This window comes from Artemia franciscana, chromosome 2, assembly GCF_032884065.1.
Source record: "Artemia franciscana chromosome 2, ASM3288406v1, whole genome shotgun sequence".
Lineage (NCBI taxonomy): Eukaryota > Metazoa > Arthropoda > Branchiopoda > Anostraca > Artemiidae > Artemia > Artemia franciscana.
Window position 1 is genome coordinate 47,692,917 of NC_088864.1, and position 16,781 is coordinate 47,709,697.

The window sequence follows — 16,781 nt, forward strand, 5'->3', positions numbered from 1 at the left end:
TACGGATTGATAGAATATTTACTTATTCTGTCTCTGGAAAGCAAAAATAATATGTATTTAAGTGAAGTTTTTTAGTTATATTATGAATGATATGACTTCTAAGACAAGTCCATTTTCTAACTTTGCCCATTGCTATATCTTTTGCAGGCTTATCGCACTCCAGAAACGTTTCTGTCGGTACTGTTGGAACTATGTTATCTGGTGTATCTCGTTTTGTCCGGAACTCGAGATTTAGGCCTTTGCTTAACTGCCGTGGGGTTTTGGCCCTTCTAAATAAGGTTATTTTTTGGCTTAGTTGGAAGGTCCAGCTTTGGCCTTTGCAGGTCGGGCCCATACTTTGTCCGTGACATATATATCTAATGTGGCGGTTATTTAAGTAAAAAAGTGGGACGACTAAAGATAGGGAATAAATCCTTTTCACGAAAACATAAAATACCAATCCTACAAATGCTACTTCAAATAACGCTCCCAATGAATTTCCGCATGACTTCCCCTAGAGAGCTTTCAATAAATTCGCTAGATATAGGCTCAAGTAATTGAGCCTATAAATTTGCCTATAAATTATACAGGCTATATAATTTAGACTATAAATTTCTGAACCCATAGACTCCCCTTTCCTTTGATGGTGCTGGTTTTTCCCCTAACACTCGTGGTTGTGTTCATTTATGCCATTTATTTTATTCTCTATTATTTCTGTAATCTTGCTCCTTTTTTTAAAGACATCTCCCTTTGGGCCAATGTCAATATTGGGAATTAGGTTGAGTTTCAGATTAATAATTTTGTTTTCTTGACAGTTTAAATGTAAAGATCGTTTTATTTGATGGTAAAATTCTCAAATTCTATTGATGTGTAGCTGTGAAGAATTCAATAACCTTTGCCAGTAACTGGGAATCGTGACTAATGATATTACCCCTGTCGTCCGAATGTCAAACTTTACTGAAGAAAGGAATATCGATTTTGAATGAATAGCTTTTTCCACGATTTTTTCGAACTGCAAGTTTCCTACTAAAAACTGGATCCACAATTTCGCTTTCGGATGTGCATCAAAAATTGATGCCGACTAGAATTTTTTTCCCGGGGGAGGGGATATGAAACTGGTTTGTTTAGGTTGAAAATTCAAAATCAATGTTTTTTGTCAGTTCTTGGAATATGGGGGGAGAGGCTACTTCAGTACTTACCCTTTATTCAAGCCTGAAACGGAGAATACTGTTGATTCCGTTCATATTTCCCGAGAGCTATCTGTTAAAAAGTCTGGTCAGAGCAAAAAGGTTAATCTGTTTTGCTATTTATAGTTTTTTTATTTTTTTATTTTTACTAAGCCTGTAGATGCATCAAACATCTATGATGATCAGAGTGCCTGCATTGGGGTTTGAACGTTTAATACATTTACAAGCTCTAAATTAGCCTAAATTGTCAAACACGCGTGTAACTTTACTAAAATTTCTTCTCTGAATAACGTCTACCGCATTATCGGGGCATTGAATGTAAAAAAAAATTCCAGAAAACTCATCTATGAAATATTGAAGCAAAACTTTTGAAAACAAAAACAAAAAACAACAACAAAAAACAAGGACTTTTGAAGGGCGGTCGCCCCTAGGATTTTTTTATTATTATTGTTCCCGTGCCGATCCTATGAATTTAGTTTTATGGTAGAACTAGATTTCAGCTGAACTTGATGATGTATGAAACTAAAATGTGTAACATCAAAAATAAATGTGTGTAAAACTAAATGAAGAAATTTCGTAAAATGCTATTTTGCTCGAATCATAGATGTCTCCTGCTTTGGAGGTACACTTATTGGTTTATAAACGTGAAGTTATTTTACGAAACTTTTTTTATTTAGTCGAGTTTTATAAACGAGGTTTTAATAAATTATAAGCTAAAAGAGTATACCAAGATGTCGTTTATAAGTTATCTGGAACCCTTCATTAACCAAAAATACCTCACACATATACTTGCACACATAGTGTATCGGAGCACCCCTTCCTCCACATCAGTCCGAAGGATCTCTCCATTCTTAAATTTTGGCCAGAGACTGTACTCTTTTCTGGTCTTTTAGACTTTTTCCCAAAAAAGATTGATTATGCACACCTATGATCACACTTGGTTTGTGCGAACTATTCTAAAAACTTTTTCCTCCATAATGACGACCAACATATAAGGTTCTCAATTTCTGCAATGTGTATTTTAAACGAAGAAATGTCTCATTTATAGCTTGAAAAACAAGAGTCAAAGTAATATCCCGTATTTAGGCTTAACGGAACTTTGACAAAAAGTAGTTTAATGAATCTCTTCTTACTTAGTTCATTAGCTAACCCCCTTAACGTTACTAATTAAAGAGTATTTTGTCTCAAGTCCATACTCGGTATCTGATTACTTTTGTTTAATTGCAATAGAATCAGAGACAAGTTTAATATTGTATTATATATTATGTTTCAAAGAAAGAGAGTTGAAGTACTTAAAAGTTGAGACTTTTGCAAAAATTGTTTATTATTAAAGTCAGGTCAATATAGTTCTTATGACCCTCTTGAGGTTAGATATTATTGTAGGAAGTTGACTGTGTCTCAAGTTCTCTGTCTACATCTTTCTTTGCAATATTACAAGAAATTGCAGCAGATGATTAACAAAAACGTCTACAGAGAACAATAAGTTAAAAATATAAAGATATTTCTATCCCCAAATGATAGCAAACAGAAAAGTCCGTCCCAGTCGTTGAACTTAATTTTTAATTGGATTGCTCTAACAGTTATTGGATGGTATTTTTATACACTGTTTTATGTGTTTAATATACTGCTTTTACAGATTATTGCTTGATCTTAAAACTTATTCTTGGATGATCTAGGATGTAGGGGGAATCAAATAACACAATCCTTAGCATCCCTGATATCCCCCCTGACTGATCGCCAGTATCCCTTGGACAAGGCTGACGCTGAGAATTTGACAGTGTCCAGAAATTACAATATATAGCTCAGGACTGACATTATGATATCAAGAGGGATTCCAAGGAGTGGAATCCCTGGTCCTATGAAGAAAAAACAATGCAGAAGAGATTCACATACATAGCTGCTTATAGTTAAAACCTGTAGAGAGGGAGGAGGGGAGGTTATCAGAATATTTTCGGATAGTGGAGTTCCGATGCAGTTGAAAATATGAAAAAAGGATCGCAATTATGAAAAATTTCCTTTCCTCCCCCCATACAGACATGGTGCAATGGCCATTTACTTGGCCAATTTATGTAAGCCTTCACGGGGTTTTAGTTTCTTCTAGCATAGGGCGGGGCGAAATCCTTTTCACCCCGCCCACTATCCCTATCTAGTTACTCTAATGACTGCTTTGTTCACAATTATTAATTAATTATTATTCATCTTGACTGAACATACATGTCTTTAGAACTTCTAAGAAAATAATGAACTGTATTTGCTACGATGTTGTATGCAAAATATACTCTGCTATCTAGTTTTCGCAAAACGAATTTCATCCTTCTCGTAAGAATTCCCTTGAAATCTATTTACTTTGGCAAGACTCTCGGAGGGTTGTATACTTTATTGAAAGGTGGAAAGATAACTGTTACAAATTGAAACTGCACTCTCGGGATCTCTTCCAATCGAGATTCGAACATCTTGCAATTATCGCATTCATTCATTTTATTCGTTTTAATAATCTTTTTAGTTCATATCGTCTCTACTTGTAAACATAATGATCCCTAAACTTCTGCTTGATGTTCAGTTGTAAAAAAAAATTGAAATTTGTGAAACCGAAGCCAATCGAGTTTAATTAAAACCAGATACAATGGAAACTCACTATTAATAAATCAAGCTCTGTAAGGTCGGCACTATGAACTGCAATCTATTTATTTTAACCTCTTACGATAGCAAAAAATGCAGTCTAACTTTTGGCCGTCTTTGCCTAGCAAAGTTGCCAAGAATTTTGGCTACTGGAGAATTAGTGAACGATAAGCCCGATGCTCTGGAACTTTAAGCTATAAATCTAAAAATCTAACTACAATTTTATAAAATTTTAAAATTTTACAAATCTAAAAATCTAAAAATCAGGCCATGGAGCCTATGTGGAGATCAGTGCCGTGTATTTGCTGAACAATTTTTGTTTTTGTTGTTGAATATATCTTATCTGTTCTTGCCCCTGAAAATGTGAAAATAAAATAAATTAATAATACCTATGATTAACCCCTTAGTTAATATTATTGAATTGTGAATCGAAAAAAGGTTATATATATATATTGTGCTGCTTTCAATTCAGGTCCTTTACTATGATATTTATGCGGTGATTTGAGCCGAACAGAATTTGTCATTCAATTGATAAGCTAATCAAAAAATTCTGTGACAAATCTAATGGGCTGAAATTAGTGCTTTCTGAAACTTGGAATTATTAGTATCTCATTGCGAATGGGGCTACGTAAATTGTCAACAATCTCAACATCTGGAGAATATTAGACTGTAAATTTTAAGCTTTTATTTTGTTATTTCTTCAGAAAACGTTGTATTAGGATAACTTATGAGCTGGACATCTATTGTAGGATGCCAAACAGACCCTCAAATTTCTGCGAGAAATTTGTTTTATCCTTTTTGTTGTTTTACCCCCTCCTAGGTTTGGGTTCTAGGAAAACGGAATTTTTGCCAAAGAGTATGGAACAGCCCCTTTCATACGCAGAGTAATTTCTATTCGTTTTAAGTTTTAAATGTCGCTCCTTACTTTCAGTTAAAAAAAACTAGTTTTTTTTATTTAATTCTCTCTGTAGAACTCGAGGCTACTTGGCAGTGCCTAATAAAATTTGTTCCGCTAGATTACATAACGTAATGTTAAGTATTGATTTATGCTAATAATTCTACGGATTAGTATAAAAGAACCAAAATTTCTAAGAGATGTCTACACTGTTTAGACTTATGTCCCTGCCTTGCCATTTTCGTTGTTATTTCATTGTTGTTAACATCTTCAAAAAAGGTGACGTATCTTCAACCTCACATACCTTAATACAAAAATTTTCAAATTCTTAGATCGTTTTGTTTAATAGCTAGGTATGCTTTCAGTATCGTTTTCCATGGCTATTAATATGATTAAATTGTGCAATTTTAAAACGTACAAGCATTGAGTTCGATTTGTTCAACTGCGTGAATGTGTGTATCGATTTAAACACCCATAATTTTGTATCGACCGAAGGGTTGTCCGGCTGGTCCTGCCGGTCCAGACATCACTGTGTTCTGTATTAGCAGTTGTATTATTTATAGTAACAAAAAAAAAAAAAAAAACGGTACGCTATAACAAGGTTTTTTTTTCCACTGATACTAGACAAGACTAAATTTTTTGCCAACTTTGTTTTCAAACAAGCTTCTGATTATATTTATTAATTAAATTTCTTTTATTTAATATCCTAATACATTAGGCTTGATATTTTTCTAACATTGCCGTTTTAGATAACTTCGAAGACCACACTGCCTTTCCATGACGAAAGTAAAACAGTTCAAAATAGGGATGATACCTTTTTATTGACAGTGAAATATAAAATTATTTAACTGGATATTTCGAACACATATACAGTGTTCATCATCAGCAGTAAAAATCATCAGTTTTACTGCTGATGATGAACACTGTATATGTGTTCGAAATATCCAGTTAAATAATTTTATATTTCACTGTCAATAAAAAGGTATCATCCCTATTTTGAACTGTTTTACTTTAACATTGCCGTTGCTATCATGTCTACTCTTCATGGCGGAAGAAAAATCGAAACAAAGTGAAGAAATATGTTTTTTTTTTGCTTTTTTTATGAATAGTTCTCATTTACACGTCTGTCTCTCTAGAACAAAGTTACTTCATCTAAGGTTTCTTTTAAATTGATCGCAGTTCGCGTTTTCAAAGTCGTCATTCATATTTCATAGTATATCTCTAAGTGGCCTCTTATTGAATAGTTCAAGTATATTGAAAAGGGGTTTGGCATCCCGCCTACTTTCGATGAAGACTGAACTTAAGCTCCTAAATTTTATCTTCACAACTAGAGGAAATAAAATTATGTTGGCAACATTTTCCAAGCCGTTTTACGTTTCAGCAAATGTGAAAGGATACTTTTTGCGGGAACTAGTGAAAACTTTGTTCCTTGGCTTTATTGCTTAGAGCCAAATCCTCGTTGCCATGTAAGAAAAAGTTAAAGGGAAGATTTTGATGATTTTTATTAGCAAAAAGTGTAACATAGTCTTCAGAAGGGATGTCATGCTCTTTACTTTGTTATAGGCTAATCTTCTCTGGCGCCACTGCCGGAGAAATATTAGAGAAAGCTGTAGCATAGACATAACTTTTCCTTGTGCTTTGTAACTAAAAGACATACTGGTTGGTTTTTCCAGATGATTATCTGGCTATGAATAAATCCTTCTATCCAGTGACTGAACAGATTGAGAGTGTAGGGGGCATGATAAAAGAGATTAATATAAGCATTATCAAGAATACCCAGTCAGTATGGGTAAGGGCTCAAAGTTGGGCAATTTATTGTGTAGATGCTTTAATGCATTTAGACATCTTAAAGCCTGGCGATATAGAATGACATGTATAATGGACAGTCTTGCAGTACACTGTCTGGCCATTTTGGGTATTTTTTATATTACCTGGGCCTTATGTATAATGACAGCACAATATTTTTATTCATTACTGATTTTAAAAAATCTATTAAATTTAAGAAAAAAGGGTTGTTTGAAATTTAGATGCAATGGTTTCATAACTGAGAATTAAAGTTTTAATTTGGCAGAAACATATAATGCTCAAAACCTCGTGTTACTTTGTTTTTATATTAATTAATTTGTTTGAATATTGTCAACGGTTAATTGCACTTGTAGACCTACTGAGCCGTTAGGCTGCGTCGGAGTCTTTCTGTCCCTCTGCGCTAAAGATCGCAAAGATGGCAATTCTTCCTTAACCTTTAGTTTCCATCTCAGCAAAAAAAAAGATATCTTTTTCGTGCAATGGGTCTTCTACAGGGCTGAACCAACCCAAAGTTTGGAGGTAGTGACTGGGATTTGGCTACTTCCATAAGTAATGTTGGTGTTTTCTTTTGGGGTGAAGGAATTAGCCTGTAATTTATGTTTAAAGAAAAACAGGAACATTTAGAATGTTCCTTCAGTGACATTTACAAGAAAGACAAACTCAGTCTAAAATCAGGAGAGGAGATCTTTGGGTCTGTCTCTCTTTATCCTTCCACCTCCTTTGAAATTCCTGAATCCGTTTTGTTTCTGCTATAGTCTCTTAAATTATCCATGTAACTCGCCTATTTTTTCGCTATTTTGGATTTACATCCTCTGAAATCAAATTCTGTACACGTGGTGGCTCTCCGTACACTAAATATTACTCTGTTCGTTTAGATATACCATTGGTAAGTTCAACCAGCATTTAAAGATCCGTAGAGACTGATCTCTCAATATCTTGCTCATTTCGACGAAAAATATGGGATACACCCCGTGAATTTGGGGAGGACTCCGTATTTTAATGATCCGATAATGCCATATCGCTGGAAGGTAGTTTTGAGGTTTTCTAGCCTTTTTGCAAAACTAGTTTTTCAAAACTTCAAGACTTCAGAATATTTTTGGAAGCGATTTATAGACTCCTCTGCCTGTGAAATAAGTCTCATCCCCTTTGCCATGTTTATAAATGCAATAAACTAGCGACTACTGGCTGAATCGAGTGGCTCGGCAACCATTGATTAGCGAATCTTAAATGGAATGAAACAGCCCACAATCAGCACAAAAATACCTTAAACGGATTCATTTGTTATTAAAATTATTTTGACATTATGGTGATAAACATTCTAAAATATATTTCAGTTTTAGAAGTTGTGCTATCGTCCTAGAAATAGAATAGAGACTAGGCTCTCACTAGTTCTCTTATTCCATTCTTCCCTCAAAAAATTGTATAATTAACTAAGTTAATTATATATTTAACGCAGTTAATTAATAATTAACTGTGTTATTAACGGCTACATCGCACGCGCGAACTTTCAAACAAAACTTAGAGATTAAATTACTTAGAAAGGAGTATCGCATGGAAAGTACCAAAGAGAATGAAGTACATGGCACTATAACATCTGTTTAATAATGATTTTGGACTTTTACCACCACTAATAGTACACGTCTACCAAGCAGAACTAGAAAAGAATTTTTAAGCAGTTTTTTTTTTGCAGAACTAGCTAAATTTTAGTTTATTAAACTTGGATATTACTTAAAGGTCTTGTAAAGGTCTCTAGTGGCGCAATGGGTTTGATCTTAGCTTGGTAATGCGGGATTCAGAGTTCGAGCTTAGCTGTCGCAACACAGAACAGGGCTCATAATTTGATTCCAGTGAGGAGGTTATGCCAAAGCGTCTCCATACCCAAACAAGAAGAGGAAGATTTAGTATAGGTTTATTTTGATTCAGCCGCTGAAATTTTGCCGATTTTTCTGCTTTAAACTATCTTACGTGTTTATTGTGATTTAATTCAGACACTAGATAGTATGCAGAAAATAAGCTTCTAAAAAGAATGTACACAAGTATACCTTGTGTGTCCTTTGGGCAGAAGTGGCTCTTTCGTCTTCATTGACATATAAAACAAACTTAAAGAACATGAAAAAATTACTAATGTTTTTAATGAAGTATATTTAAATAACTTAAGTGATTTTGCTTGGTAATGCTAGATAGTGACGGTTTTTTTTTAGAGACCAACTTGAGATTCTAATCACATTAGTTTTTCATTCTATAAGATTCTTCGCAAACTACAGCTGTGTTTTATATTACCAGAATAGGTACCTTCTGTCGGATTATTGTCTCAAAGGTTGTGGTTGTGTTTTCCTCACAGATGGATCGGCAATATACTTTCAAAAGTTCATTCAGACTAATAGGAACATTGAAAATTTCATAGTGGTATATAAGAGATACAAGTGTCATAACCTGGTGTGCCCCTATTTTTTATAGCCTACTAGTTTAAACTTGTTTCATCTTTTGTATATTTCGTTCGTGGTCCCGTGAGGCCATAGAAGCAAAACTTTGTCGCAAAACTACATGCCCATTTCAGAGTTTTATATAGCGTTTCATACATTTATCAGACGTGATATAATATAAACTTAGAGAAAGTTTGGGACTCTCAAGAAATATTTGTTTGTTTGAAAAGCTAAGGCCAACTTAGAGTAGGTAGTTTTTGTCAACATGGCTATAAAAAAATGAAATGTCCAAGTCTGTTGCATGAATTTTTTAATTCAGTTTATTTCTGACGTTTCTGGCAGTGGAATGGGCGAGATATTATTATGTTGTATACACATTGTATTTGGTTTTGTAGCTTCATGGTTTTGATTAATCTTTGTATTGTTTTTAGTTAGAAGATTAAACGTAAACACAAACAAAATAAATAAATTATAAAGTTTTTAGAAAGATTTGCAGAAAGGTTTCATAGATGGATAGCCAGTTGAATTTTTCAGTGGATTGCAACTGAATTGTCTTACTAGAACATTTGTAAATGTGCTTTGTTGACATGGATTTTTATTTGTAGTTATTAGGCTATTCACTCTTAGACTATGAACTTGCTTACTTAACAACTTATATCATTGGCTTCTAAAATGAACGGGCCTTGTAACTATATTACCTCGACAGCTGCTACTATTTCTGGTTTAAAGAATATTTATTTTAAGTTTTTTCACAAAATTGCTTTAATCTCTTCCGAAGAGAACTATCTTCCAGTAAATGACATTAGTCGAAACAATTATAGGATCCTTACTTCAGTTTTGAGCGGTGTTAATAAACAAACCATTTAGCAGTGTAGCTTAGATAGATTATGTCCAATTACATATATAAAATTGGGAAGTTATGTATATTCAAAGAACATGGTCGAGATAGGAAACTGCCCCGATATTTTCCCCTTTTGATCACTAGCAACGCTAGTTCGTTTTGCTTGTTTTAGCTCACTCGTCGTTTAGCTTACTTTGGCAAACCTTAATGCCTTCTGATATCTTTAATGTCGTCAATAACCATAGTGATAGTGACGAATAGGAAGAAGTGTTCGAAAGTGTAAAAAAACAAGAAAGGAAACAGTAGAATATCTAGAGCCTTGGTGGTTCATAATTGCTAGAAGATATATCTGTGTACATACTCCACACAGTCATGGTTGCAGGAATAGCTGAAACCTAGTAAAGAATGAACCACGGCAAATCGTTCCCTAAAAAATGGCGTCCGGTCGAAATGAGAAGTGTACTATTGGAACTGGTATTGTCGAAAATCCTATAGGCCACAGGAAACTTATAGTCCCATGGCTTGAACAATAAGGAATGTCATTTATTTTTTGCATGAATACCAAAGACGTGTCCTTTTTTTTCACTGCTAGTTGGGCACTGGAACATCGCAGAGAGGTACTTAAGAGCTTATTTGAAAGGCAATTGCAGTGTCTACTGGATTTTGTAATTGATAAACTCAATATAAAAAAAATTAAAATGTAAAAATATTCAGTTTTTAACAAAAGAAAAAAACTGTATCTTCATATACAAGATGATATATGGGTAATAATTTCTGTTCGTTTTAATTTTTAATGCTGCTCCTTACTTCCAGCTGAAAAAAACTTTTTCATATTTATTTTTTCATTGTTTTTTTTTTTTAAATAATGCTTGGAAATCCTGCGCTCCCTTCATGGAAATTTTCTTCCCCCATGACAAATTCCTCGATGGAAAGTTCCCCCAGTATATCCCCCTCTTCTCAACCAAAAAATCCTCCTGAAAACGCCTGTACACTTCCCAATAACCATTACTATATGTAAGCACTGATCAAAGTTTGTAACTTGTAGCCCCTCCCACGGGGACTGTGGAGGAGTAAGTCGTCTCCAAAGACATAGTTATATAAGGTTTTTCGACTGCGCTGAATAAAATGGCTATCTCAGAATTTTGATCCGTTGACTTTGGGAAAATAATTAGCGTGGGAGGGGGCCTAGGTGCCCTCCAATTTTTTTGGTCACTTAAAAAGGGCACTAGAACTTTTCATTTCCGTTAGAATGAGCCCTCTTGCAACATTCTAGGACAACTGGGTCGATACAATCACCCCTGGGAAAAAAAAACAGAAAAAACAAATTATACACGCATCTGTGATCTGCCTTCTGGCAAAAAATACAAAATTCCACATTTTTGGAGCTTGAAAATTCTACAGTAGGGTTCTCTGATACGCTGAATCTGATGGTGTAATTTTCGTTAAGATTCTATGATTTTTAAGGGGTGTTTACCCCTATTTTCTAAAATAACGCAAATTTTCTCAGGCTCGTAACTTTTGATGCGTAAGACTAAACTGGATGAAACTTATATATTTAAAATCAGCATTAAAATGTGATTCTTTTGATGTAGCTATTGGTATCAAAATTCCATTTTTTAGGAGTTTTGGTTTCTATTGAATCGGGTCGCTCCTTACTACAGTTCGTTACAACGAACTGTTTGATCGTCAATATTTCTTTTTTCTTTTTGTGCCAAATTTTTGCAATATCTACTATTATGCTACTGATGTATTACTGCTATGCATTGTTTTACTATATTACTACTACAGTAATAAACCAATCTATTACTATACATTACTTCATTATATTACTGCATCAGTAATAAGTAATGCTCCGTACTATTATCATTACAATAACGCTACTTCCCATGTAGATTTGGTCTTCGCTTCGAACCTAAGCACTTACCTATGGTTTGAAAAACCAAGTAAACCACACAACCTCCATCTTATTTCTAAGGTATTATTTCTGTATCAGCACGAGAATTTGTCACATTCTCCGTTTGCAAATCCTGTAACGGGATTAAATGCGTCCCTTCAGAGAGACTAAGTTTGTGTCAATCTGTATCCTTAGGAAGGATGTAGTCTAGACGGACTTCTTAACTCTACAAACTTCGACTTTGTATTACTTCTGAATCATTGTCATTTTATGACAATACCAAGTATACCAAGCAAAATTATGTCTAAGATAACGGCATTAGAAAAAAACTACAATGGCTCCTCGTCCTCCCTTTGGTTTATTTGTTTGTTGTTTTTTTTTTTCAAGAAAGAAAACCTGTTTGTAAAACCGACAACCTGCAGGTTTTGAACAAAAAATTTCTGGAACAAGATGCCCGAATCATCTTGGTCATGGCGATTGAATGGCTCTTTACTAATATTATAGCAACTCTTTATCCCATCGATAGATTTTTCAACACTAATTTCTTGAATTTTAACTGAAGCCAATTTCTTCTGTTGTAGAATCTGTCTTAAATTCTACAAACTTTTTTTTCCTTTTTTTTTCTTTCTTATGTATTATGTAGTTTCTCTATAATGTTAAATTAATCTTAGTTTTATAATCTTATGTGACGTTAAACGCAAAAAAAAAAACATTAAAAAAGAAACTGAGCAAAAAAGAACAACAGTATTCTAACAATTGTTGCAGCTAGTAAATTATATTTTTTATTTATATATGATTAATTGCGTATAACCAAAATATTAGTTTTGTTAATAAATGAATAAATATCTTATTATAATAATTTATATATGATTTATTTATATATGATTATTGCGTATAATTGAAATATTAGTTTTATTAATAGATGAATAAATATCGTATCATGAAATCAGTTTTACATAAAACCTAACCAATACAATGGAAGCTAACAAAACTGGGATAAAAGTCGAAGCTTAGTTATAAATTGACAGTACTTATCGAAAAGTTATATACAGCAACGTATGAGGAAAAGAGAGAACGTGTGATGTGGTGAAACGTGTGTGTTGTGGTGATTCTTCTTAGTGTTTCTTGATGAAACGCTAGGTTTTCAGTTGCTTTTGGGGGTGTTAGTGACATCTATTTTGGGGCAGCCTCTCTCTCTCTCTCTCTCTCTCTCTCTCTCTCATTTATAGGTGTACAAATTTCACTTGTGAATGTATATCATCTAGCCCCTTTTCCCTTATGATAAAGAATATATGTTAGTATAATCAGGTACTTATTAATCCCTTTTTTAGAATTCAATTAGACATAATTTGTCTCTGCACAACCGATTTATGAGAGTTCAAAATGAAGGGACTGGTAAGTCATCCTGGTGGATGATCAATCCAGATGCCAAGCCTGGCAAGTCGGCCAGGAGAAGAGCTACTACAATGGAATCGTCGCAGTTCGAGAAAAAAAGAGGACGAGCTCGGAAAAAGGTAGCTTACTTAATGAAACAAACTTGCTGCCATAATCATGCAAATTAAAATTTAATTGCCTAATTTGTTGTAGCCACTATCATAGAAAATAGTAAAAGTAGTAGAAAATTGTTCACCCATGACTGAAAAACAGGCACGTATAGAAGAGGGGAGGGGGTGGATTTGGTAGTTCAAAAGGCGGAATGTTGCAAAGGAAAAATTTAACAGTAGAGTGAAAAATCGGCCTTCATGGCTTTGATTTACATTCAGGGACGTAGCATAGAGTCTGCTGCTGCTAAATTTTTCTAAAAACTTTCGCTAAGCAGATTTTTAACAAATCTGTTGCTAAAATTTCTTAATCAAAAGAATATCATAAGGTATTGGATAATGGTTTCACATAAATATCACTACATATTCCTGACATAATGGAATGAGCTGTATAAAAAAAATATGGATAGGGTCTGCAGCTTGCAAAGAGCATTTGTCCCTGGGGCTCCTTTGAACTTAAGTAGCACCTTCCATCTCCCCCTCTACAGTTTGCAGGCATACAAATAAAAACTTTACCCCTTATTTTCCCCGCAGATGTGCAGTTAGTCCTCCAAACTCTGAATGAATATTATGCAGCTGGATAGGAAGAAAGACTTATGTTGCTTTATTTCACTCTTGTCAAATCTTTTTTTACCTTTATGCTCATTTTTGAGTCACCCTAGTTTATTCTACTTTAGAACCCTAGCTAGTTTTTTACCTAGTTTAGTCTACTTTATGCTCATCTTTGAGTATATAGGTATCACCCTATATAGATTAACACACAGGGATTAAGGAGGCAGGGGGAAGAATAAGGGAAATCTATATTAAGACCAGTTCAAATACCCATTCCTCTTCAGTAAAGTTTAAAAAAAAAAAATTAAATGCACAAAAATGAAAATGAGGCCAAAATTCATGGTTTCTATGTGTCAGACTGTGAAGCTCTCCCATTCCCTTCCTACCCTTGGTTTTGAACACATCCACATGCAAGGGCGTTAACCAGGATTTTTGTGGGGACAAGGAGATAATAAAAAAAAAGTCCCGAATTTTTACAAAAAATATTTAACACACATTAAAAAAAAAAATACTAAATACTAAAATTTTTTTAACTTCAAATTTGTTTATCTGAAGTTTATCTTCATTTTTTTTTTGGTTTATTTCCGATATATTTTGAACTGTATTCGGAATACCTTCTCTCCATACCTTCCCTTCCCTTCAATAATGCATAGACGTGTAAGGTTTAGACCCATTAAAACTGTTGGTATGTATACTTAGTCAGACTCGGTACACAGTGCCCCTTGGAGTCAACGGAGTTGATAAGCTATTAACGCTACTGGTTCCTTTGGGGGTTTCTGTTTAAATTTGGTAGTCGAATTTGACATACAGACGCGCTATTGGAGGTTAATAATGAACAACTTCATCAATCGCTCGTCGGCGTGGTTATTCTCCCTCTCCCTCACTCGCACTTTTACCACCTCTCCTCCCACTACTTCTTTCAATTTTTTTCAGAGGTGGTCATTGAGTTGATCTGTGTAACCATCTCTCTCTTGCCCTTTTTCTTTTCTAAATTAGTTATTTCTTCAATAAATTTGCCACATAGGAACATGTCTATAAGCATGTATATATTTTACCCGCTTTTTTTAAGAAGAAAAAATAAATAAATAAAAATACTAGCAAACCAACTTCAATTAATGACCCTTTCCAAGACGCAAATAAAAGCTACAGTATGTTTGTAAATGCATTTATCTTTTGAACTTGTATTTAAATTGCGAAAAATCTCCACATCATTTGTCGGTTTAATTGTTCTTTGTCAATCTTTTTATGACTGAATTAACCTTAATTACGTTTGACATTGCTTAGTATTTAATCTCTTTTACGCTAATTTTCCGTGTCGGTAACTCGTAGCCAATCTATAATCTCTATCCCAGAAAACAACCAAGGGGTTTTATACGACGAGTACCCAAATCCTGAAGCCAAGCAAGTACTACTCCTCATTCATACGGGAAGCAAGCTTAATTAAAAGAGCGACATATTTTTTCTAAATTTTTTTGGAAATTGCATCCTGTTTTGAGTCAGAGTGGGTTTTTTTGGGGAAAGACTTTTTCGGGGAGGGAAGGGACTTTTAAAATTGTTTTAGGACAAAGGGGATAAAATATCTTTTTATGTTTGTCGTCTTTTATGCTCTGCAATTACAATATAAATCATTAATGTGTCTTATTTGTCATTTATACAATTCCTTTACTAATCAATTTGACTCCTGAACAGGGAGTATATATTGTTAATTTTTGGTTTTTACTTAATGTTTTTTTCTAATCTCATTTTATCATGTGTTCCCTAAACCTGATCATATGCTCTTATTTGTATTTTTAGATCGACAATATATCGGGAATGCAGAGCCCAACTTCGCCCAACTCATCTCTTTCTGCTGAGGGACTGGATATGTTTCCACAATCACCTGTCCACCACGGACATTTTCATATTCCCGGTGACCCAAGGTCACGAGCTGGGTCTAACGCAAGCTCGTTGGGTCGATTATCTCCTATCCCTGCTGCAGAAGAGCCTGTTGACTGGTGTCCCCAATATGCCATTTATCAACGTGAGGGTCTTGAAAGGTTTGCCACTGATCAATTAGTAGATAGTTTGGCTGAAAACATGAAACTGAGGGATAGTAGGTGAGGATTTTGCCTTTTTTTTTAAATTAGAGTCAAATCTAGGTCTTGTCGTTTATTATTGCTGTATTTTTATTTAATTTCCAGTTGATTATCTCTTCGGTTTCCGTTTTGTGGGGCAGTTATACTTCCTACGTAGCCCCCTCTCCCCAACACCCCCCCCCCGGCGTGAAAAAGTCCCTCTGAAAACGTCTGTACACTTCCCAATAACCATTGCTATATGTAAACAATGGCCAAAGCTTGTAACTTGCTGCCCCTCCCCCGGGGACTTTGGGGGATTAAGTCGTCCCCAAAGATATAGTTAATAGTGTTTCGGCTATTCTGAACAAAATGGCCATCTCAAAATTTTGATCCCGTGACTTTGGGAAAAAATGAGTGTGGGAGGGGGCCTAGGTGTCCTTCAATTTTTTGGTCACTTAAAAAGGGAACTAGAACTTTAAATTTCCGTTAAAATTAGCCCTCTTGCGACATTCTAGGACCACTGGGTCGATACGGTCACCCCTGGAAAAAAAAAATAATAATAAACACGTATCCTTCGTCTTTCTCCTGGCAAAAATTACAAAATTCTACATTTTTGTAAATAGGAGCTTGAAACTTCTACAGTAGGCGTTGTATGATGTGCTGAATCTGATGGTGTGATTAGATTCGGTAAGCTTCTATGACTTTTAAAAGGTGTTTCCCCCTATTTTCTAAAATAAGGCAAATTTTCTCAGGCTCGTAACTTATTATGGGTTAGACCCAACTTGGTGAAATTTATATATTTAAAATCAGCTAAAAATACGATTCTTTTGATAACTATTGGTATCAAAATTTCGTTTTTTACAGTTTCGGTTACTATTGAGACGGGTCGCTCCTACTACACCAGTTCGTTACCACGAAATGTTTGATAAAAGTAAAACAGTTCAAAATAGGGATGAAACCATTTAATTGACAGTGAACAGATATAAAATT

At 34.4% G+C, this 16,781-nt stretch overlaps 1 protein-coding gene across 6 annotated transcripts in view; it reads left to right on the top strand.

The window, feature by feature from the left end:
• Positions 1–16,781, top strand: part of LOC136042865 (forkhead box protein O-like) — a 135,167-nt gene that overhangs the window by 56,135 nt on the left and 62,251 nt on the right. For all 6 annotated transcript variants that reach the window (XM_065727803.1, XM_065727815.1, XM_065727799.1 and 3 more), the window contains exons 3-4: positions 12,976–13,158; positions 15,532–15,833. In XM_065727803.1, coding sequence (XP_065583875.1) covers positions 12,976–13,158; positions 15,532–15,833 — 485 coding nt within the window. The remainder of the gene's footprint in view (positions 1–12,975; positions 13,159–15,531; positions 15,834–16,781) is intronic.